The sequence below is a fragment of the Bison bison genome, unplaced genomic scaffold (genome assembly GCF_000754665.1).
Source record: "Bison bison bison isolate TAMUID 2011002044 unplaced genomic scaffold, Bison_UMD1.0 scf7180017864128, whole genome shotgun sequence".
In the NCBI taxonomy this organism is placed as follows: domain Eukaryota; kingdom Metazoa; phylum Chordata; class Mammalia; order Artiodactyla; family Bovidae; genus Bison; species Bison bison.
Window position 1 is genome coordinate 2,273,539 of NW_011494700.1, and position 25,166 is coordinate 2,298,704.

Consider the following 25,166-nt stretch of genomic DNA (forward strand, 5'->3'; position numbering starts at 1 on the left):
CTGTCTAGGTTGGTCATAACTTTCCTTCCAAGGAGTAAGCGTCTTTTAATTTCATGGCTGCAATCACCATCTGCAGTGATTTTGGAGCCCAGAAAAATAAAGTCAGCCACTGTTTCCACTGTTTCCCCATCTATTTGCCATGAAAAATAGCTTCCATGGTTAGCTGTTGATTTGGTATCATGTGTCTACACCATGAAGGTACTTCAGACATCGCTGAAGGTACTAACAAACTCAGCCATCGTAGAAACTCTTAGGTGACTATTAGCCTTGGCCAAAATCTCTAAGCTTAAAACTGGACATTCAAAAAAGAAAAAAATAACTACTAATATTAAAAAGCAGACCTGGACCTTATTAGCTAAGAAGCTCTCCCCTTTATGCAGGTCTTGGTAATGAAACTTCAAGGACATCATTACTACTTAGGGACATTTTTTAGTATTACAATTTTCCCAACAAACTGTTTATATTCTTATATCATGTTATTCATATATCTGTTGCACTTCTACACATAATTTATGTTAAATCCTCAGGCAAACATCTTTTCCATAAAAACATTTTTAATTTTTTAAAAGGGGAAGTGAAATTCATATTAATAATGATTTGCCTGACCATCCATTTTTCAGAAACAGATCTACATAGTTAGGGGTCACTTATAACATTGCTACTGTACTGTGACTAGAAAGAGGATATCCAGCTATTCATATTTAATGACTCTTAAATGTAGACTGCACTTTAAAATCCCTAGGAGAGATGTGCCTCAAAATATGCATTGTTTAAAAAAAAACAAAACAACTAGAATTCCTATCCTGGTGTGCAGAACATGTATAGGGCCACCACTGGACCTGTTTTAAACCACTGTGTAGTATATGATGGGAACTGGAAAGAAGAAAAGCTTCTAGAAACTTCTCAGCTCTACATTTCTTTGTGCAATATACAACAAAATGCTGTGAAAATCTGTGATCACGTTCAGAAACACTAAAATTCATTTTGATGGTGTGATGTCACACACTACCACAGCTTATTATTTGCTGGCAAAGTCTCCTCAGGCAGTATATTAAGCAACTGATTCACATGAGTGGGTTTTTTTTTGTTTGTTTGTTTTATGTTGTTTATTATTCCAGTATGTTATTAGCATGTGTAGGAGGACAAAAGATTAAAAAGGAGAAAAGTAAACAGGGTATTTACTTGAAGTATGTAACTAAATCTATAGCCCAGGAAGTTTCCTCAGTCTTTCATTTCAAAGGAAGAATTGCAAACAGCTGTATATTATTTATTTTCAAACTATGCATGCCCCCTACACTGCCCTGAATTTGATTTGGCTTCCAATTTGGAATCACTGATTAGTGAATTAACCAGTCCTGAGAGGTAAGTATATTATTTAGCCCTCACACAAGTTATTGTAGGAAAACAAGATTGAGGATAATTGTTCCAGCTCCACAATGCTCAGCATCACTTTAGTTTCACATGCTGAGGATGGTCCTCGAGAGATGGTGCCCTCAGACACTGCTTCCTGGATTCACTCTGGTCCACCAACATGACTGTGCCACTCTTCCCGGTCTATGCCCTTAACATAGGCATAGATTATGCTGGCATATGTATCCACTCCCTTTCTTTCTTTCTTTTTCAGTACAAAAAGAACTCCATGTTAATGCAGCCAAATGTATTGACAGGACTCTATAATTCTGAGTAAGCTATATGAAATACTAATACCTGCTGGTGCTGCTGCTAAGTTGCTTCAGTCGTGTCCGACTATGTGCGACCCCATAGATGGCAGCCCACCAGGCTCCCCCGTCCCTGGGATTCTCCAGGCAAGAACACTGGAGTGGGTTGCCATTTCCTTCTCCAATGCATAAAAGTGAAAAGTGAAAGTGAAGTTGCTCAGTTGTCTCCGACTCTTAGCGACCCCAGGGACTGCAGCCTACCAGGCTCCTCCGTCCATGGGATTTTCCAGGCAAGAGTACTGGAGTGGGGTGCCATTGCCTTCTCTGATACTAATATCTAGATACTCCTAAATACTTGTATATACTCCTATCTTTCTCACTTTCTACTCATATTAATTTGTGTTGAATCTCAATACAGTCCTTTTTCCAGCTTTATACTTTGTACATAACATAAGTTCAGAATCCACAGTTATCCTGCCCCAGTGAAAACAGCCTTGGGGGAAACACACTGATGCCACGGCTTCAGGACAGTGTGATCCTGAAAATCCTTGCTTTCTGATATTCTTCCAGAAAGAAACATCAAGTTGCTGTGGAATCATATTGAACAAGTTCAAATCCTGATTCTGCCCCTCCTCAGCAGTGAGGATGTGATAGTTATTACCCACTATGCATCTCAGTGCCTGTTCCTTATGAGTAAAATGAGGATTAAAAAATAGCACCTATCTTGTGGGATTTCTATATGGATGAAGTGATCCATTGGAAAAGACTCTGATGCTGGGAGGGATTGGGGGCAGGAGGAAAAGGGGATGACAGAGGATAAGATGGCTGGATGGTATCACCAACTCGATGGACGTGAGTTTGAGTGAACTCCGGGAGTTGGTGATGGACAGGGAGGCCTGGTGTGCTGCAATTCATGGGGTCACAAAGAATCGGACACGACTGAGCAACTGAACTGAACTGAACTGAACTGAAGTGGTCCAAGACATGGAAACCACAGTAGTGCTGAGGCACAGTAACTCTTATGAGAGTATCTGTCTTAAGTTATTCCTTTCATTTTTACTACCAGAGCACTGCCCTATCTTATGTTCTCTTAGCCTAATGCCAAAGACAAGGGTAAAAAATCAAATCAGAAGGTGTTAGCCAAAGCCTTGGGAAAAGAATCTGTGTGAATCTTTCTCAGTCAATATGAACCCTTCCTTTGCTCCGTTCAGATACATACATACCTTGAAGGTTGGGGACCTTAAATTTCAGTCCATTCAAGATCTTGAGAGGGCCCTACTAATTCTGGATGTATAGTTGGCATTCTCTTTCTTTTCAAAGGTCTCTAAAACTAAAATTTTTAAAGGAGCTTTTTTTTAATATGATTTGCATAATTTCCTACTGGTGGTTTTATCTTTTTCTTATAGATAATAACAGTCCTCACAAATTCCGAACAGCAATCTGCTATCTCCTCATTTGTTGCTTATCATTTAACTTCCAAGTAAGCAGTTGTTGTTTTGTAAAAATGTTAAGATTTTATGAAATCAAATCTGTCAATGTCTTCTTTTGGTAGTTTCTGCATTTCTGTGTCTTAATAAAGGCTTTCTTGTTTAGGGACAAAATAACATTTTTATTTTAATGATTTTAGTATTTTTCTTGTTTACATTGAAGACTTTGATCCCTCTAGAATATATTTTCAGTAGATACATAGAAGGAATCTTTGGATGGCAAACTGATTCAACACCATCTCTTGAATCACTCAGCCTTTTCTCCCCAGATTTATATTCCCTTTACCATACACCAAAAACTGTTCCATTTTTGTAAAGGTTATATATATGTTTGAAAACAAGGCATGTTCTGTAAAATATTATAAATTTTTAAATTTGACTACTACATTTAAATAGTCCTTATTCACACAGTTGAGTGGAAATTCAATAAATTTTGCCATGTGCCTTTGATTTTCCTGCCTACTTAACAGATATCACAAGTTACACTTATTATGGCTCATACATTCTCTGCTTTATTCTACAGCTCAACCTCTCCCCATCAACGCTAACATCTATCATACTGAATCACATTTACTTGCTCCCAAGCCTGCCTTCCCTTCAGACTATAAGCTTCCTGAAGGCACAGTCCGCATCTCAATCATCTCTGCATCCCCAGTGCTGAGCACGCTACCCAGAACGTGATTTTGGGTAGGCCAAAAAGTTCGTTTGGGTTTTTCCATAAGCAGATTTAGAAAAACTTGAATGAACTTTTTGGCCAACCCAACAGATGCTTAGCAAGTATCTATTAAATTGTGTGTCCTCTTGGGTGCAGTAGCTTTCAACCTTTTTATTAGGGGACAAGGAGAAGAGAGGAAAACTGAGTCAGAATCACCTCTTCCTCATGTCCCTCCCCCTCTTCAAAACACATTTTTTTTTTCAACTTGCTTTATGACATCATGTCTATTATCTGGGTGATTTTCAAATGTCCCTCAAAAGTTAGGAAAGTTTCATTCCTGTTCTAAACCTTTAGGGAAAAAAGAACACATCATCAAGTGAGAAGAGAAAAAAATCTACAGTCAACATTCTGGGAGGGTTTGCCTCTCTTCATTCATTCAACAAATATTTGGTCAGTTCCCACTGTGCACACAGTAGAGTCTTAAGAACTGTGGGAAATACAAGTTCCTCCCTGGAGTCTGCCTCTGGAAAAAAAAGTTAAAAAATAAACAAAAAAGGAAAAAGAGCCCAGCACCTAGGAGAGACTGACTGCACAAATTTGACTGGATGTGAGAAATAATTCTTAGGGCTCTTGGTTTACATCGAAACAAAGAAGCATTCAACAACAGTAGCAACTTTCTCACTTCCTCAACGCCAAAGCAAACTCCTCTCTGCCAAGGCCAACTTATACTGTACCTTCGATCCTTTCACAGAGCTTATGCAAAGAGTGCATGGGGCAGGCCTCACACAGCTTAATCTGGGTCTTGGCACTCTGCAGGGCAGCGGCCGTGCTGAAAGCCTGTTTCAGAGTCAGCATTACCTCATCAACCTACAAGAAAAACAGAGGCCAGGTCTGCAAACGTTTGCCTTCAGGGTAACATATTAAAAGCCCAATAGCAATGCGAGGCTTCATTGATGCCTACTAAATCTTAATAATGTAATTTTGATGATAGAAAACATTGTCTTGAAGTTAGACCTTCAATTAATTATACATAAAATTGGAAACTGGATGAAATAAGACTATTTTAATGTGTATAATACAACAATACTGACCTGTTACTTGAATGCTGTTTTTGAATCCCACTGAGTACTATGCTATCAGTTGAATGATAGCCAATCAGAACTTTGTTTTCTTTTTTAAAATTTTATAGAATTATAGTTGATTTAGTTTTGTTTCAGGTAGACAGCAAAGTGATTCAGTTATACATATATATATTCATTCTTTATCAGATTCTTTTCTCATATAGGTTATCACAGAATATTGAGTACAGTTCCCTGTCCTATACAGTAGGTCATTGTTGGTTATCTAAGGTCTTTATTAAATTAAAGTAGTTTATCAGATAAAGATCTCTTTGGAAGTTTTGCCTGCAATACATAGGGAGCAACAAAATAAGTTTAACATTAACTTGTGTTAATAAGTATCTTATTGACTTTATCCTTTTGGATCATTTTTAGTGCAACAAGTGAACATGTGTTTAACCAAAGTTCTGGGGAGAAACGAGCTCAATAAATAACATGGTAAGTGGGAGGGAGGTTCAAGAGGGAGAAAACATATTTATACCTATGGCTAATTCATGTTGATGTATGGCAGAAACCAAAATAATATTGTAAAACAATCATCCTCCAATTAAAAATAAATATATTTTTTAAAAATTAAAAATATAATAATCTTGGGGAAATTCTATGAAGGCTGCTGAAGTTTCTTTTCCTAGAGTTCTACTGAGATATAACCGATATACAGCACTGTATAAGTCTGAGGTGAACAGTATGATTTGACTTACATGCATCATGAAATAGTTATCACAATAAGTTTAGTGAACATCATCATCTCACATAGATGCAAGATTAAATAAACAGAATTTTTTTTGTCCTTGTGATGAGAACTCCTGTCTTTTCTCTATGGCTTCTATTTATTAATATTAACATTTTGCTTCTGATTTGTGACACTAAGAACTTCTGACATCTTCCTGTCTAACAGCGGGGTCTCACCACTAGGTCAAGAGCTTGAAAACTGCCAGCCTGTCTCTTCCTTGCTCTTCCAATGACTTAGTCAAGAAGTTGGACTCTAGCATTCTGATTTCCTGGTTGTTTCTTCGAGGTCAACCAACAGCTCATCCTCCAGGCATTGTTAAGCCAACTTCAGGCCAGGTTTCCTCCTCTGTGGCACAATCATCAGAGTAAAGAGTAGTTTTCTCACCCACTGTAGAACTGAGGTCAAAGTCTAAAACCTGCATGGGGAGCTGTAAAGTACCAGCGCCTCATCCAAACTCTCTCTGATATTCAAAACCATTGGCACGCTTTATAAACTATGCTTTGTTTTGTTCTGTTTTTATTGAGGTAACATTTGTTTATAACCTTATATAAGTTTCTTGGTACAAATTTAATTCAACTTCTGTATACACAGTGTGCTTAGCACCCAAGTCTCACTTCCATCTGTCACCATACAATTGACCCCTTTACCATTCTGCTCTCTCTCCCACCCCTGGTCCCTCTGGTAACCACCAATCTGTTCTTTGAGTGTATGTGTTTGTTTGTTTTATTTTTTATACTCTGCATATGAGGGAATCATACTTATTTCTCATAGCGTAATACCCTCAAGGTCTAGGTCCATCATGTTGTCATTAATGGCAAGATTTCATACTTTTACATGGCTGAATAATAATCCATTATTTATATATATATATATTCCCTGGTGGCTCAGATGGTAAAGAACCTACCTGCAATGCAGGAGACCTGGATTCAATCTCTGCATTGGGAAGATCCCCTGGAGAAGGAAATGGCAGAATTCTTGCCTGGGAAATCTCATGGAGAACGGAGCCTAGCAGGCTACAGTCCATGGGGTCACAAAGAGTCAGACATGACTGAGCAACTAAGCACAGAACATACATGTGCATATATATACACATCACATCTTCTTTATCCATTCGTTCATTGATGGGCACTTCCACAGATACCATATCTTGGCTCTTGTAAACCACAATGAACAGAGCGGTGCATATCTTTTCAAATTAGTGTTTTTAGTTTTTTCAGATAAATACCCAGAAATGGAATTGCTAGACCACATGATAATTCTAGTCTTAATTTTTTGAGGAATCTCCATATTGTTTTCCATAGTGGCAGCACCAGTTTATATTTCTACCAAAACAAAAGGCCACAGGCACAAGAAAAGATGCTTAACATAACTAATTTTTAGGGAAATGCAAATCAAAACCACAATTGAGGTATCACCTCACACACATATCAGAATAGCTATTACCCAAAAGACAAGAAATATTTAATAACAAGTGTTGGAGAGGATGTTGAGGGAAAAGACCCTTTGTACACACAGCCATTTTTAAAGACCTTTTTCTCCCTTCCCTTATGGCCTGGTTTAAGAAAAAGTTATTACTTAATGGAGTTACTCCACTGTTGCATCTGAGTGTATGAAGAAGCTGGAATAAAAAGAAACTTTATCCACAAGTTCATTCTCTGTGTCTCTATTTCTGCCCTGCAAATGGGTTCATCAGTACCATTTTCCTAGAGTCCATATATATGCATTAATATAAAATATCTGTTTTTCTCTTACTTCACTCTGTATAACAGGCTCTAGGTTTGTCCACCTCAGTTCAACTAACTCAGATTTGTTCCTTTTTATGACTGAGTAATAATCCACTGTATATATATACCACAACCTCTCTATCCATTCACCTGGACATAGTGGGGGAAGGAGAGGGTAGGACAAACTGAGAGAGCAGCACTGAAATATAATGCATGCATGCATGCTAAGTTGCTACAGTCATGTGTGACCCTACGGACTGTAGCCTGCCAGGATCCTCTGTCCACAGGATTCTCTAGGCAAGAGTGCTCGAGTGGGTTGCCTTGCTCTCCTCCAGGGGAATCTGCCTGACCCAGGGATCAAACACAAGCCTCTTACCTCCTGCACTGGAGGTGGGTTCTTTATCACTAGCGCCACCTGATATAATACCATGGGTAAAATAGAAATCTAGTGGGAAACTGCTACATAACACGGGGAGCTCAGCCTGGTGCTCTGTGACACCCTAGAGGGGTGGGATGGGGGTGAGATTCAAGAGGGAGAGGATATATGTATATATATAGTTGAGTCACATCATTGTATGACAGAAATCAATAAAACATTGTAAAGCAATTATTCTCCAATAAAAAATTTAAAAAGACACTTTATTCTTCTGATATTGCTTAAAGGACCAAGTAGCCAGTGATTAGTCAGCTATGTTTTACTATAACTTTTTAAAAGGCTCATCAATAATTTCATATCATTCTATGTACAAAAAATGGAGTATCCATAATCTGCTCTTTTATACTATAATCTAAAAAAATAAAGAGTTCTAACGCTCAAAAATAAAAGCACTACATGCTTTAGTGACTTTGCATTTTCATTTCATTTGCCTTGTTATGTATTCAAAAGCAATTTCAATGACTTACATTGATATTTACTATTGTTTTCTTGTTTCTCATGAATTTAAGGCAGTGAAGGGGTTAGTCACCTGTTTAATTTTCAGGTAGTTTATTATTTGTTATTTGGTAAGAATGTGATGTAAAAGGCCTCCAATGGAAATACTGAACTTTCATGATTTTTTAATCCATTTCTAGATGAAACAAGATCATTTCAATGGTGACTGAAATGTGGCTACTGATTTCTCCCAGCCATAAATATTACCAAAATTTTACTTCTAAAATTTTCAGTGTTTTACTTTGCTTTAATCTACCATTTTATAGATGGTTTATAAATTCTATGATGGTATCAGAGCAACTAAAAGTTAAATTAATACTATGAAGTTAAATTCAGTTCAGTCGCTCAGTCGTGTCCAACTCTTGGCGACCCCACGGACTGCAGCATGTCAGGTTTCCCTGTCCATCACCAGCTCCCTGAGTTTGCTCAAACTCCGGGAAGGTAAATCAGTATTATGAATAACTTAATTGTTTTAGTTTAGATCAGCAACAACAAAAAATCCTAGGAAATGTTAAAAGTTTAACACTAAAGAAATGAGTAAAGAGAAATCAACCATATGGAACAAAAAGAAAGTATTCTTAGTGTGACCATCAGGAAAAATTAAATTTCCAGAGAAAATTATGTGATGGAACAAAGAAAGCTAATTTATGAAATTAAGGGGAAATTCCATGATGAAAATAATGCTCATAAACATTTCCCTACCAAACTTAAGTTCTGTATGGCATTTAAGAATGAGAATCACAGAATATATAAGGACTTCAAAAGATTATCTAGCCTCATTCTCTGGGAAAATCTACACTCTTAACCCCACACAAAGCCTGGGTCTTGGTAATGTGGATTTTGGGGGGGTTTCTTTGTTTTACTAGTTTTACTTTCCCGGGATACTATTGTGGGGATCTGTGGATCTGAGGAGTTCTACTTTTTCTGTCTATGAACAGTAGTCAGTTCCATTTTTTTTCATACCTTTTAAACCACTTTTGGAGAAAGCAGAAATGATATTTTCCAGAAATCTCAAATGTGGTTAAACAAGATTAAGCCACTTGCTTTGCGTTGCTTTACAAAAGAAGGAAGGGAGGGAAGGAGGAAGCAAGGGAAGGAGGGAAGGAGGAGCACTGAGCATCTAAACTTCTGGAGTAACCCTCCAGGGCCCATCTGAATGCTATACAGTAAGCCCCCTATCCAGGAACCCTTCAAGTTGGGAACTTTCAAAGACATGAACATGCGTTCACATGTCAAATCACGTTAAGTTGGCACACATGCCTGGCGTACATTGTCACATGCGTCCGTCCTCTACAAGTGGTTGTGCTTTTGTGTACTTTACTGCACAGGACTGTTGTGAGCAACAAGAGGAGCTTACTAATGAAGACCTGATAGAACTGGAGGCCCAGAAAAAAGACAAAGACGAAAGGAAGAAGAAGTAACTGAAGAACCGAAGAGATTCATGACACAGGAAACGGCAAGGGTATTTTATCTGAGCAGACACTGTTAAGGTTATGAGACCCAGGACCCAAATGTAGACCCGTACATAAAGATTGCAGCAGCTGTTCAGAATGCAATCCAGTGTTACTGCGTTATCTATGGTGAGAAAAAAAAGAGCTAATACCCAGACATCACTGGATTGTTTTTTCAAGAGGGTAGATGGAATTGAATTCAGCAAGGAAGCAGAACCTGTGCCATCAGCATGAGGCATGAGTGAAATTTGAGATTGCCCTCCATCTCCTATTGCTGACGCTCCGTCAGCTCTACCATCTCCCACCTCCTCTCCCTCCTCCAGTCAGTAACTCTTCTTGCCTGTCCACTCGATGCCAGCCCCCGTGTGCCAGCTGTTGTACTGTGCTACTACACTTTTCAAGGTACTGCACTATAAGATAAAAAGCGTTTTCTTTATTGTTTTTGTCTGTTTTTTATGTATTGTTTGTGTGAAAAGTATTAGAAACCTATCACAGTACAGTACTATATAACTGATTGTGTTAGCTGGGTACATAGGTTAACTTTGTTGGACTTAGGAACAAATTGGACTTACAAACAAGTTCTCAAAATGAAACTCGTACGTGTGGGACTTACTGCACTGTTTATCATTCATAACAATCTCTACAAAGAAACAAGAGAAAAAGCTAGTTGCATATTCTCTGTGCTCAGAGTAGATAAGTCAGCATGTGTAGTTTTGCAATATTTTGTCTTTCACAACTACCAAGCCACATCAAACATAACACTGCTTAGACCTATATAATATTTGACTGTTTTATTCTATATGTCAGCTGCTTGAACCATCCTCCTTTATACAGGAAATTTACATTTAATTTTTCCTGTAGCTTGCAATTCTGATGCCTCACCATTCAGTTAAGATGGTTACTGATAAAAAAAAGTGAACAGGATTTCAAAGATTCCAGCATAGGCCCCTCCTTAAGAATAATGATGCCAGCACTAATATTCTGATGCAACTTCAATGTAACAGGAAGACATTCTCAGCCAGTCTTGGCTGTTGCCTGAGCCACAGAACTTCTCAAGATGGAAAAATGCAGCATGTTCCTAGACTCTCAACTCTGACTTCCTGTTCTGAAAACTCATCCTATGTACATGAGGGAAAAATAAAAATACTAAAAAATACAAACAAAACAAAACTTGTAAAAGAGGTTGGAAATCAGAAGGTTTTACAGTTTTCTTCTTGGTGGAGGTTATCCAGTAATCAGAAATTTGTTACTGTTCTTTTTGTTAGTCACTCAGTCATGACCAACTCTTTGTGACCCCACAGACTGTAGCCTAGCAGGCTCCTCTGTCCATGGAATTCTCTAGGCAAGAATACTGGAGTGGGTTGCCATGCCCTCCTCCAGGGGATCTTCCCGACCCAGGGATCAAACCCGGGTCTCCTGCCTGCAATGCAGGCAATTCTTTACCATCTGAGCCATGAGGGAAGCCCTAATCAGAGATTAACCAGCACATATAAAAAGATTACCTGAAGTTAAGAGTAACACACTCTATCACTCAAAAATACACTTACCAACCCCTGCTCTTCTAGAAACTACTGGGGGACACAACAGTAAGGACAGCCTGACCTTGTAGGAGTCACCACCCAGTGGGGTGGAAAGTTATGTGAACAAACACACAAGATAATGGATTTGCAGGAACTGTTAGAGATCTATGACCAAGGCACAGCAAGAGCAATTACAACAAAGCAGGGAAAGGGGTCAATTCCTGGAAAACGGTGTCAGGAAAGGGGTTACTGGGAGTTTATCTTTAAACAGGGTCCTAAAAAGTACACAGTAGAAAAGAAGGGCAAAGGGATTCGAGTCAGAGCAGAGCAAAGGAGGCCTGCTTCCCAGAAAAGAATGTGAAAACGGATACAGAAAGAGAATATACACAGTCTCCTTGTATAGCAGCCGGGTGGACCCTCAAGGCTGGCACAGTCGCATTCCCCACCCGATGGTATGAAAGCAGTGAGCCCTGGCTCTGCCCTCCTCTGACAGGCAGACCCCTCACTCCATGCAGCTCAGAATTTCAGCGGTATTTCTGTGAGCCGCACCACCCACGTATCTCCTTGATCTCACGTGTCCTATGCATGAATCATTTGTTGCTTCAGTAGGAAGCCAAATAAACGCAGCCTCACATCAGGCGTCACAGCAGCCTCTGGAGTCTGGCCTAGAGACAGCTGAGCGCAGGGGACAGCATGTGGGAGGACACAGCGGAGAGAGGGAGAGCTTTCGGGGGGACGGAGAAGCATGAGGTAGGCCCTTCTGCCACGCTAGACCATGTAGATTTTGTCTCTTAGTAAGGAGCCATAAACTGGTCCTTCGTGAGAAAAAAACTACAACGTAAGGTAGGCTATAGACAGATGACAGATTAAAGCAGTGGCAGGAAGACTAGTTAGGACACGAAGGCGATTATCTTTCTAAAGAAGGCCCAGACTTAGATACCAGACAGAGAGAAAAAGGAAAGCGAGATGGACATATGGGACATTCTACCTTCGAGTTTATAGCAAGGGTCCCCAACTGTGGGACCACAGACCGATACCGGTCCATGGCCTATTAGGAACTGGGCCTCACAGCAGCAGGTGAATGGTGGGCAAGTGAGCGAAACTTCATCTGTATTTACAGCTGCTCCCCATCACTCACATTACCACCTAAGCTCTGCCACCTGTCAGATCAGTGGTGGCATTAGATTCTCATAGAAGCACAAACCCTACTGTGAACTGCACATGAGGGATCTAGATTGCATGCTCCTTCCTTTTTTTTAGTTGGATGAAAATTGCTTTACAATGTTGTGTTGGTTTCTGCCATGCAACAGTGAAAATCAGTCATAATTATACATATATCTCCCAGTTACAAGGTCCTTAAAGAATTATCCCAAAACCAATTCCAGCCCCCATCCATGAAAAACTGTCTCCCATGAAACTAGTCGGAGAAGGCAATGGCACCCCACTCCAGTACTCTTGCCTGGAAAATCCCATGGATGGAGGAGCCTGGTAGGCTGCAGTCCATGGGGTTGCTAGGAGTCGGACACGACTGAGCAACTTCACTTTCACTTTTCACTTTCATGCATTGGAGAAGGAAATGGCAACCCACTCCAGTGTTCTTGGCTGGAGGATCCCAGGGACGGGGGAGCCTGTTGGGCTGCCGTCTATGGGGTTGCACAGAGTCAGACACGACTGACGCGACTTAGCAGCAGCAGGACCATGAAACCAGAGCCTGGTGCCAAAAAGGTTGGGGACTGCTGGTTTGTAGGATTTCGTAAACAGGTGGATATAGATGGTACAAAAGGATGCATTATGATTTCTAAATATGGAAGTTGTGTAAATGGAACAGTCAAAACAAAATACGGCAGGTTTTGGAAGGGTAGGAGAGCAAGGATCTGCAGTGCAGGAAGAATCAGTCTTCGGAGGAGGGACTGAGGAAGGAAGGAAGAGGGGCGAGTCAGGCAGTGGATGGGTGGGGAATGGGGCAAGATTACCCTACATTCTCACTTTCTACCTAAGTCTTATTCAGTTGGCATTTTCCAGGATTGTATCCTTGGCTCTCTTTAGCCTTCTCTCTTTTTCTTGCCCCTGCGTGCTCATCAACCCCCACACCTTCAATCATTCTTTACCTAGTGACCCTTAAATTTCTATCCCAAGCCCTAAACTAAACCTATATAATACAGTGTCCACTTGGCTATCAACATGTGGTTTTCATTGGTATGGCTAACTGCCTAAAGTGAGAGCAAAACTTTAAAAGGACCCCTCTTGCGTAAAAACCGTTGAATGCTACATTCCCTAGTCAGAAAGTGTCTTGGCACCAATTCATCTCCATTTCTTCATTATCCCTCAACTCAGTGTCCACGCTGGGAACACGGAAGGCAGTGACTCCCAAGGAGTTACTAGGGAGGATTTAAAATGGATGACCAACAAGGTCTTACTGTATAGGAGAGGGAACTCTGCTCAATGTTATATGGCAGCCTGGATGGGAGGGGAGTTTGGGAGAGCATGGATACACGTGTACGTATAGCTGGGTCCCTTCGCTGCTCACCTGAAACTAACACCACGTTGTTAATTGGCTATATCCCGATACAAAACAAAAAGTTTTAAAAATGAGTTAGCAAAGAGGATGGCAACATGCATTAAGGAATTGAGGAGAATGCAGCCTGGCTTACTCTGTTCTAAGTGGTGGTATTTCCCTGGGGAAAATCAAGGGGGAAGATGTATGTCTAATAAATGCCGTGCTTCCAAGAATGGTAATGTATACATCTAAAGATTTGTGCTAAAATGGTTAGGAGAGGTAACTCAGGAAGGATATGTAAAAAGGAAGAATATGTAAAAAAAATTTAGGGGAAAACACTGACATATTTTTAGTCACTCAGAACCATTTCCAACTTCGTCTTACATATTTCTTCGAAAATTCTAACTGTTCCCATTAAAGAGGGAGTGAGAACGCTGGAGAGAAAAATTGGCTTCCAAATTCCAAAGAAAGAAAATCAAGGCTAAAAAAAGACCATAAAGAAAGTGTTTTTAAAAGGAGGACAGGGGCTGATGAAATACAGAGAAAAAAACAAAATCGCTGTCTACCCTGTTGAAATAAGCATTATCTACCCTGAAATGTTAGAGCAACTGAGAGAATAAAAGGTCTTCTTTATCTTCTTACATGAGCAATGGAAAAAGTAACCACTCTTCTTCCATGATCAAGCTTTTCCTACCTTTTAAAAAAAACAGCCAACTCATTGGAAAAGACCCTGATGCTGAGAAGGATTGAAGGCAAAAGGAGAAGAGGGTGGCAGAGGATGAAATAATTGGATGGCATCATCGATTCAATGGACATGAACTTGGGCAAACTCTGGGAGATGGTGAGAGACAGGGAGGCCTAGCATGCTACAGTCAATGGGGTCTCAAAGAGTCAGACACGCCTTAGCGACTGAACAACAACAAGCACCACCTTTGAAAAATACTCTCAGTAATATTTCTGGATTTGTTAAACTCAAGAAAATTATCTAGGCTAAAAAATTACCAAGACAATCTGGTTTTGTTTTTCTATTGTGGTTCTGCCTCAAAGGGCAGAAACTCATCTCTGGTTGCCCTCCTCTTTTTCCACTGATGGCCATTCTGTGAGGCTTGGGTCTGTCAGAGACAAGTCTCCCAGGAGTCAGAGGTTTGGGGAGGAGCCTGTGGACAGCAGTCACCCCACTTACCAGAGATTCACTGGCACACTGGAACACGTAGCAGATATACTGGCTCAGTCCAGGCTCCGAGGACTCCCGACAAATAAAGCCGAAGTGATCAACATGCTTTATACCCTAGAGAGAGAAGAAGTGGGGAGTTTATAAGATTATGTCCATTTAACCAACACTATGCAAACAGTTCTGTGCTTTCACACTTTCATGAATTTCTCCTTCACGGCACTGTGATAGGGGACATAATGTCAGAGCAAACTTTTATGGCAGACTTTTGATACATAAAATAAAGAAAACCAGCTCAGATTGCTTTGTTTCTGGCAAACACTCTGTGACTCGGGGCCACAGAAGGAAAAGCAGGATGGCACAATCCACTGTCTCTTGTAATAAAACCACTACCCAGTGTTTGGCAGTACCAGAGTTTTCAATTTATTGGTCGTCATTGAGCAAGCAGTCTGATGATTCATCATAAACCCTGTTCTTATTTACTTGAGATTAAGAATCATAAAACTGACAATGCTCTACTGAAATGACATGCAATTCCCTAAAGCCTGCATTAGAACTACTAGAACATTTGTCTATTTATAGACATTCAAGGAGTCACAACTGTTAGAAGATGAATACATTAAAGAAATTACTGCAGATGTCAATGATCCAAATTCACAAATCTGTACTTTCTGAACACAAGCTAAATAACCTCAGCTACACTTTATAAAAAAATTCTGAATCATTTGAGAACTTCAATCAGCCTGAATATATACACACCAATTAGCAGCCAGTAGCACCTTGTGGTCTGGCGTATTGCAGTCCATGGGGTCGCAAAGAGTCGGACACGACTGAGCAACTGAACTGAACTGAGCACCTTGTTACTTTAACAGAAAGCACGGTACTTTGAAAAGTCATGAAAACCAAAACTTTAAAGTTGTCCTGCAATCACTTGAATTCCAGGGAAAAGGAAACAGGCTTGGAGTCAGATTTGTGCTTCCACCTTAATTCAAGCAATTTACTAGGTATGAGATATTGTGATGTGTTGATAAAAAGTATCTCGGAAGTTCCACTTCTCGTTATAAAATAGTAGTCATGGCACCTATTCCCCAAAATTTTTCAGATTCAGAACTAAGAAATATCTTAGTTCTTTGCATGTTTGATAAATAGTAACCACAATTCTTGTATTAATAAGCCTCACCTATCCAGTGGATATGGAAAAAGGAAATCAACTCTATAAAAAGAAAAAGTTAATAGGAAGAATAAAGTTATACAGTCCATGAGGTAAAAGTAAATTCTATCTGATACAACTCATTCATGATTATATAATTTCTTTGACTTGGGACTTCCCAGGAGATCCAGGTTAAGAATCTGTGCTTCTGTTGCATGGGGAATGAGTTCAATCCCTGATCGGGGAACTAAGATCCCACATGCCTGCAAAGTGTGGCCAAAATCAAATAAGTAAATAAAATAAAATGGAGAAATAGCATCATCTTAAAAAAAAATCTTTGACTAACTTGGCATTAAATGGGAAAAATGCATAGTACCTCACCAGCTCACCAAGTTTTCAGGCAGTGGCAATGATCCAGCAAAGAAAACCACTCCCTTATTCCTCACGCTTGCCAAAAATCCAGTCCTACTGATTTTGAAGAAAGAAACATACATAGGGGTACATGTGAGGAGCCTGGTGGGCTACAGAACATGGGGTCGCAAAGAGTCACATCACGTCGTATGTTTAAAAGTATGCCTGTTCCCAAATGCAGCCACCCTCCATCAGTGCAATTCTGTGGAAAAGTAATAGGAGCTGGCCACGCAGTGAGGGGCAGAGATTAACCTGACAATTATTCTGATCAAAGGCCTTTACACAAAGCTTCCTCATATTTCAGTCAATTCTTTTTCTTAATTCTTAATGTCACTACAAAGCTTGCTTAAAAAAAAAAGAAAAGGAAAGGAAAAATCTTGTTTGAACTGCAAGTTTACATATTTGGTTTGGCTGGTTCTTTTTTTCTTCTTTTTCAATTTTTTTTTTCCCTTAAATGGTCAATGAGCATTGCTAGTTTTCTTCCTGCAAGACTTGGGGTGGGGCTAGGGAGAGGCACAGTCTTTTCCAATGGTGACTCTTGCTCTGGGAAACAGGAAATACACAGCTTTGCACACAACTCTCTCCTCAACACTGGGCATGAGGCCCAATATACAGAAATATTCATTCAACATTTATTGAACACCTAAGCATTAAGCTCTGTCTTAACACATCTTATTCTCTGAGGCTCTACAGCATAAGACACCCACCCTCACAGACCTTATGATCATGCAAAGACCCCAAGGAAATATGTTGTTACGAGAAGGCTTAGTAAATACTATTTTTCAGTTAAAGTGAATCATCTTTCTACCAAATTTTTTGTCCCTTAAATAGGAATTTAGAAATTTTCAATATATTCACCCTAGAGTCAGATGCTGCCTTTCTCAATTATTAGAGTAGAAAGCTTTTACCTTCAGAACATAATTCTAGGTCTCCATATAACAGAACAAATATTAAAATAAAACACTGGAAGTGAAACTACATTAGCTGAGTCTGAGGAGAATAATTAACAAGATGTACTAAAAGTTGTCATTTTCCAACAGAAGAATATCTGAACATCCTACCTATGGCAGTGCTAACTCCAAAATTCAAAAAAAAATTTTTTTAATAAGCAGCCTTGATTTTCAACATTAAAATATAGGAAAGGGCCTTGGCAAGATCCAAGACCCTGAAGGTACCTCTAAGGTACACCTATTAGGAAATAAGTTATTGCTTCTCTATTCCAGGGACCTCCTCAGAGGCATCCTTGCATTTTTAGCTTTCCCATATTCAGATTTAGATATTCCCTCCATTCCAACATCTTCAGAAATTCTTCCTAGGTTTGCCATATAATTAGGCAGCTCTAATTTTTGGATAGCTGTACTAAATTATTATACTACTATGGTACTTAGAATACTACTTTATGCCTGATATGACCTCAACCACATATAATTGTATTGATTATTTTTAAAACTTTTATATACACAATATAAGAATTAACAACAAGTAAAAGGCCAACGATACATACACAAACCTTCTTTTCAAACTTTAACATTTACAACAATAAACTTGAAAGTACTGGTTCTCCTTTTATTACCTATTATGGTATAAAGAGCAAACATGACTCAGTGATGCCAAAACCCACTGCCCAAGATTCTGAGGAAAACTAATCAACAAGATATTTCCAAAAGAACTCACCAGCGCAAAAATTCCACTCAGCCCTTTGATGAAGGGGTGCTACGAGGAGACAGGGCTGATGACAGTGAGCGCAAAATACTAGGATACTGAGGACCTGGACCCAAACACACGAACACTCTGAAGATAAATCCACTTGGCAAAAACCACCACAATATTGTAAAGTAATTAGCTTCCAATTAAAATAAATACGTTTTTAAAAAATAAATAAAATTTGAAGGGATTCAATCCCAGTTATTTTCTGGTTAATTGAGAAACAAGCCTTAATTGGTTTCCTCAAATACTATAATCTACTTCAATACATACCTGGGAACAAGAAGAGATATCTTTAAAATTCTTCTCAAGCACAACTGATTTAGTGTCCGGACTGATAAGGTTAATCTCAAACCGCCCAACCTTAAAAATAAAGCATTCCAATTAATTTCAACTTACCAAGAAGCTAATATCTTAGTTTACAATTAAATATTTGACTAATAATACAGATTCAAATACTCTATACAAGATATATGGGCTTCCCTGGTAGCTCAGCTGGTAAAGAATCCGCCTACAATGCAGGAGACCCCGGTTTGATTCCTGTGTCAGGAAGATCCAGTGGAGAAGGGATAGGCTACCCACTCCAGTATTTTGGGGCTTCCCTTGTGGCTCAGTTGGTAAAGCATCCACCCGCAATGCAGGAGACCTGGGTTGGATCCCTGGGTTGGGAAGAGCCCCTGGAGAAGGGAAAGACTACCCACTCCAGTATTCTGGCCTGGAGAATACCATGGACTGTATAGGAATATACAGTGTCAATACCTAACCCCATCAAATTTACAACCTCAGTTATCAATCGTCTGAAAACAATTCTTCCTTTCATCTAGAAATCATGAAATAAGCTGCTCTTAATTTAAAAGAAACCATTTTTTTCCAAATTAGAAATTATTGTCTTTTCAAAAAAAAAAAGCAACCTTTATAATTTAAAATCTTACTTTCTCACAAAGGATCAACAGAAAGATATACTTTCAATTGGGCAGATAAATTTTTTTTTAGTTTTTTAAATAAATAACCATTTAGAAAAAAATTAACAACATGGACTCTGGCTAGCTAAGAAAAAGAACAAATCAAGAGAGGAAACTCAGGGGACTTTCCCGGTGGTCCAATGGTTAAGACTTCAACTTCTAAGGCAGAGGATGCTGGTTTGCTCCCTGTTTGGGGAACTAAGATACCACACGCCTTGCGGCCAGAAAGCCAAAACATAAAACAGAAGGAATACTGTAACAAATTCAATAAAAACTTTAAAAATCATTCACATAAAAAAAATCTTAAAAAAAAAAAGAGAAGAAACTCAGTTAATGTATTACCAAAGAAAAGACTATAGACACTGTAATCACATGCCTCGAGTTACCAAGAACAAAACAGAACAAAACAACCATGAACTTCTGATAAAGCAAATATTACATCCTGGGACTATTTACCAAGGTACACAGTGCAATTTCCTTCTTAAGGACTCTTTGCAATGGGACAAAAGGACCGTCACTCCTTTTTTCAAGAAAACTCAAATCTGAGGAAAACTCTAATCCTCAAAGCTGAGGATTAATTAAAGAATCTCTACAGGGCATTGTTAGGAATTCAGTTCTTTCAAGTGGAATTGGACACTTTCTATACCCTGTACAACTTCAAAAACTACTTTTTAGAATTAAGAATTGTGTTTTACACCTATAATACAACCTGCACCCAATGATTTTAACAACTGATCCAATAAATTATCAGGCCTACGATGTTTCCTAAACCTCTCCTTTGTATGAGAGTAAATTGGTGTATCCTCATCTGAAGATACAACCATGAGTCTCTGGACTTTTCTTCTCTCTAGAAACTTCTCTCTCCTTCAAGAAGATTCACACTCTCCCAGACTCACATCTTTAAACCCTTCTGACTTTCTGCAGTCATTAAAAAATAATAATAATAAATAGCAACATTTACTGAAGAACCACGTGTGTGCTGAGTCATGTCCAACTCTTTGCCACACCACGGACTGTAGCCTGCCAGGCTCCTCTGTCCATGGGATTTCCAGGCATGAATACTGGAGGGGGTTGCCATTTTCTACTCCAGGGAATCTTCCCACCCAAGGATTGAACCTGCATCTCCTGTGTTTCCTGCACTGACAGGAGGATTCTTTACCACTGAGCACCCTGGGAGGCCCTAGTGAAGAATCAACCTAAGGCAAACGCTGGTGATGCTAAGATGGCATGCGTGCTAAATTGCTTCAGTAGTTACCAACTCTTTGAGACCCTATGGACCGTAGCCTGCCAGGCTCCTCTGTCCATGGGATTCTCCAGGCAAAAATCCCGGAGTGGGTTGCCATGTGCTCCTCCAGGAGATCTACCCCACTCGGGGATGGTACCCCGTCTCTTAGGTCTCCATTGGCAGGCGGGTTGGGTTTTTTTGTTTTGTTTTTTTACCACTAGCGCCATCTGGGTAATCTCTGCTAATTTCCCCAACCAACTTTCCCTGATGCTCCTTAAAGTGCTTCTCCCTCTTTCCCTCCCTGCCCTGCTCCCTTTTCTCTTACATTCCCCTTCACTACTGTCCTTCGCTCTTTCTCCAACCTGCCTTCTCTGCTGCCTGGGGGACATGACAGAAAAGTTGGATACTTCCAGATTGAGGACCAGGGAGAAGCTGGCCGCTGGGCTGCTTCCGGCTATAGCAAAGGATGGGGAAACACCGGGAGAGCCGCCGGCCAGGACAGCACCTGAAACAGCATGGTTCTGTTCTTCTCCGAGTCCGAGGGCTGCACGTGGCTGGGCGCGCTGGCATGCCTCCGCCGCGGCTGCGGCTTCTGGCTGTTCTCGTGAACTTTCCTTTGCAGGACCCCCGTGACGCTGCTGCACCGAGACCGGAACTCCTGCTGTTCATCGAAGCCCGAATCTTCCAAAATCCTCTCAGGGAAGCAGACTCGCGAGCTAGATGGCCCAGGCTGGCTGGGCGCGGCAGGGAAGACCGGGTGGGTGTCGGCAACGCCATCCCCTTCCTCCGACAGAACGTCGACGGGGCAGGCCGGCGTTCGGGCCTCGGATCCCGCCTGGTCTTCGCCCGAGTCCCCTGCGCGCGGCTCGCTCTGGAGCCGCAAGCGCTGCTGCTCGTGCAGGCTGAACTTCTCGATGCAGTCGTCGATGAGGCTGGACGGCGCCTTCTTGTGGGTCACGGTCACCCTGCCACAGTACAGGACCTCGAACTTCTGAGAGTTGTAAAAGGCGTCCTCGTTGTCTTTGCTGGGTTTTGCATCCTCTTTCATGGCAGCTTTCGATAACTGCCTTATGCTGCTGATAACATCAGGAACCTGGAAGAGAATTCAGAACAATTATTATTATCACACGCAATGCATTCTCATGGTAAGTGATAAAATACTGAAAGTAATAGACCCTACATAAGATAAAGTATGGGCTTCCCTGGTGGCTCAGTCAGTAAAGAATCTGCCTGCAATGCGGGACACCTGGGTTCGATTCCTGGGTTGGGAAGATCCCCTGGAGGAGGAAATGGCAACCCACTCCAGTATTCTTGCCTGGAGAATCCCCATGGAGAAAGGAGCCTGATGGGCTACAGTTCATGGGGTCACAAAGAGTCGGTCATGACTGATCGGCTAAGCACACAAGACAAAGCATAAACTTAAATTACACTATCGGATATAAGTAATATAAAGATGAGACTGAAAATTTTTATCACTTTTATAATTTCCCCTTTTAAATGTATTCATTTCCCCAAAACAAAGCCATGAGACTCTACAAGTGGCTAAACCTTTAATAAATTACTACAATGTACCCTTTGAGTACTTCTAAAAGGTATTATTATCACTGTTTCAATGGACATGAACTTGGGCAAACTCCAGGAGATGGTGAGGGACAGACAGGCCTGGCTTGCTGCAGTACATGGGCTCGCAGTGTCAGACACGACTTGGCGACTGAACAACAACATAAAGGTATTATAAGGGAACAAAAGGTTAAAATTAAATTTAAAAAATAAAGTGTAACATGGTTAAAGTACCAACCACCACTGAGATAAACTAATTATTATGAGCTTCAGCTGAAAGGAATGGAAGTTTCAACAATAAGACTAAAATTAACTTTCTGAATGAAGAGATTAAAATGCAGACACCCCTCACCAGCATTAGCCATCAGAGAAAATGCACATTTAAACCACAGAAAGATACTATCTATTACACACCTATTAGAATGGCTAAAATCAAAAAGACCAAGTACCGACTAGAATATGGAGCAATTGGAACACCCGTACGTTGTGTGCAGGAATGTAAAATGGCATGAGCACCTCGGGAATTTGGCAGTTGCTTAGAAATTAGATAGATCGATCTCACACTCCTAGATATTTAAGTGAAAGCCCTGAAAATATATGTTCATAGAAAGCCTTGTTCACAAATATTAACAGATGCCTTTGTCACAACATTCCCAAACTCAAAATGACTCAAATATTCATCAACAAGTGAATGATCACTAATTGTTAAGGAAATGTAAAGCAAAACACAATGAAATATCAGCTTATACCTGATAGAAAGATAATTGCCAAAAAGATAAATGATACCAAGTGCTGGGGAGTACATGGAAAAAAGGAAACCCTTGAGCACTGTTGGTAGGAATGTAAATCAGTGCAGTCACAATGGAAAACAGTACAGAGATTCCTAAAATATTAAAAATGGAACTATCATATGATCCAGCAATTCCACTTCTGTGTATTTTTCAAAAGAAACAAAATTACTCTCTCAAAAAGATATCTACACCTTCATGTTCATCACAGAATTATTCACAACAGTAAAGACATGGAAACAACCTAAGTTAACCTAGTGAAAGTGAGTGAAAGTTGCTCAGTTGTGTCTGACTCCTTGTGACCCCATGGACTATACAGGCCAGAATACTGGAGTGGGTAGCCGTTCCCTTCTCCAAGAGATCATCCCAACCCAGGGATAAAACCCAGGTCTTCTGCATTGCAGGCGGATTCTTTACCAGCTGAGCCACAAGGGAAGCCCAAGAATACTAGAGTGGGTAGCCTTTAAATAAATATATATATATATATATATATATTACTATATGACTTGAACAAGAAGCTAAGTCACTCATCAAATATTGTTTAAATAGCTATGATTTTTTAAAGATCTAAGATGAACAAAATATTTGGGGATATGAAAACAAATAGAAAGTTCAATAGAAACTTGAAAATATAAAGTACAAACTTCCAGTGACAAGAAAAGTAAGTTCTTGGCATATTCTGTACAGCATGGTGACTAGAGTTAATAATACCATATTGTATATTGAAAGTTGCTAAGAGAGTAGATCTTAAACGTTCTTCTCACAAGAAAAAAAAAAATCTGTAACCATTTGAGGTGAGTGGTGTTAACTAAGCTTATGTTAATCATTTTGCAATATATACTGTATCAAATCATTATGTTGTTCCCCTTGACCTAAATACAATGCTGTATGTCAATTATATTGCAATAAAACTGACAGGAAAACAGTGAACAGATAAACTAAAGGTGGTACCGTTGCTGATCGTCACTCTGTCGTGTCTGATTTTTTTTCGACCCCATCGACTGTAGCCCGCCAGGCTCCTCTGTCCATGGGACTTCTCAAGCAGGAATACTGGGATGGATTGCCATTTCCTTCTCCAGAGGATCTTCCCAACCCAAGGATGGAATCTACTTCTCCTGTATTGACAGGCCAATTCTTTATCACTGAGCTAATTGAATTGAACTGAATTCAAAGTCGTTCAGTCAGACTCTGTGTGACCCCATGAACTGACTACACAGTCCATGGAATTCTCCAGGCCAGAATCCTGAAGGAGGTAGCCTTTCCCTTCTCCAGGGGATCTTCCCAATCCAGGGATCGAACCCAGGTCAATCCACATTGCAGGTGGATTCTTTACCAGCTGAGCCACCAGGGAAGCCCAAAAGTGGTACATTCACATAAAATGGAATACAACTCATTATCTCCTGTCTGGTTTTCTGCAACAGCCTTTTAACGGGTATCCCTTGGCCCCTTTAACGTACTCTCAAAAGTAAAAAGAATCCTTCTTAAACGTGTCATGGTGCTCATCTGCAAATCCTCCAAGCTCCCCATTTCTTGAGTAAAAGACAAAATCCTTACATTGTCCTCCAGGGCCCTCCCAGCTCTCTCCCTCACTGGTGTCCTGGCTACTCTTTGGACATGCCAGGCACACTCTTCCCTGAAGGTCTCTGAACTCCAAGCTCCTCCCCTAGATAACTGGACAGTTCACTCCTCACCTCCTTTAAATTCATGCTCTAGTGTCACCTCGAGGTGGCATCTGTCCCCTACCCCAAAAGACACACATACATGCTCTGACAGCCAGCATTCCCCTGGAATTCCACCCCCTCTCCCACATTTTATTACTCTCTATAGCACTTACCCCTTTGAACATTCTATGTAATTGATTTGCTAGAATGTAAGCCCTTAGGTTTCAGTGTGTCTGCCCTCTGATGTCCTCTTGCAACACCTACCGTCTTACTTGGGTTTCTCTTACCTTGGACGGAACTAAAAAGCCTCTTGATGAAGGTGAAAGAGGAAAGTGAAAAAGTTGGCTTAAAACTCAACATTCAGAAAACAAAGATCATGACATCTGGTCCCATCACTTCATGGGAAATAGATGGGGAAACAGTGGAAACAGTGTCAGACTTTATTTTGGGGGGCTCCAAAATCACTGCAGATGGTGACTGCAGCCATGAAATTAAAAGACGCTTAATCCTTGGAAGGAAAGTTATGACCAACCTAGATAGCATATTCAAAAGCAGAAACATTACTTTGCCAACAAAGGTTCGTCTAGTCAAGGCTATGGTTTTTCCTGTGGTCACGTATGGATGTGAGAGTTGGACTGTGAAGAAAGCCGAGTGCTGAACAATTGATGCTTTTGAACTGTGGTGTTGGAGAAGACTCTTGAGAGTCCCTTGGACTGCAAGGAGATCCAACCAGTCCATTCTGAAGGAGATCAGCCCTGGG

At 40.3% G+C, this 25,166-nt stretch overlaps 1 protein-coding gene across 2 annotated transcripts in view; it reads right to left on the bottom strand.

Moving 5' to 3' along the window:
* TBC1D4 (TBC1 domain family, member 4) overlaps positions 1-25,166 on the bottom strand; it is a 263,231-nt gene that overhangs the window by 63,025 nt on the left and 175,040 nt on the right. For both annotated transcript variants that reach the window (XM_010839664.1, XM_010839663.1), the window contains exons 4-7: positions 20,903-21,490; positions 18,484-18,573; positions 14,958-15,062; positions 4,535-4,667 (exon numbers count right to left, since the gene is read on the bottom strand). In XM_010839664.1, the coding sequence (XP_010837966.1) occupies positions 4,535-4,667; positions 14,958-15,062; positions 18,484-18,573; positions 20,903-21,490 (916 nt within the window). The remainder of the gene's footprint in view (positions 1-4,534; positions 4,668-14,957; positions 15,063-18,483; positions 18,574-20,902; positions 21,491-25,166) is intronic.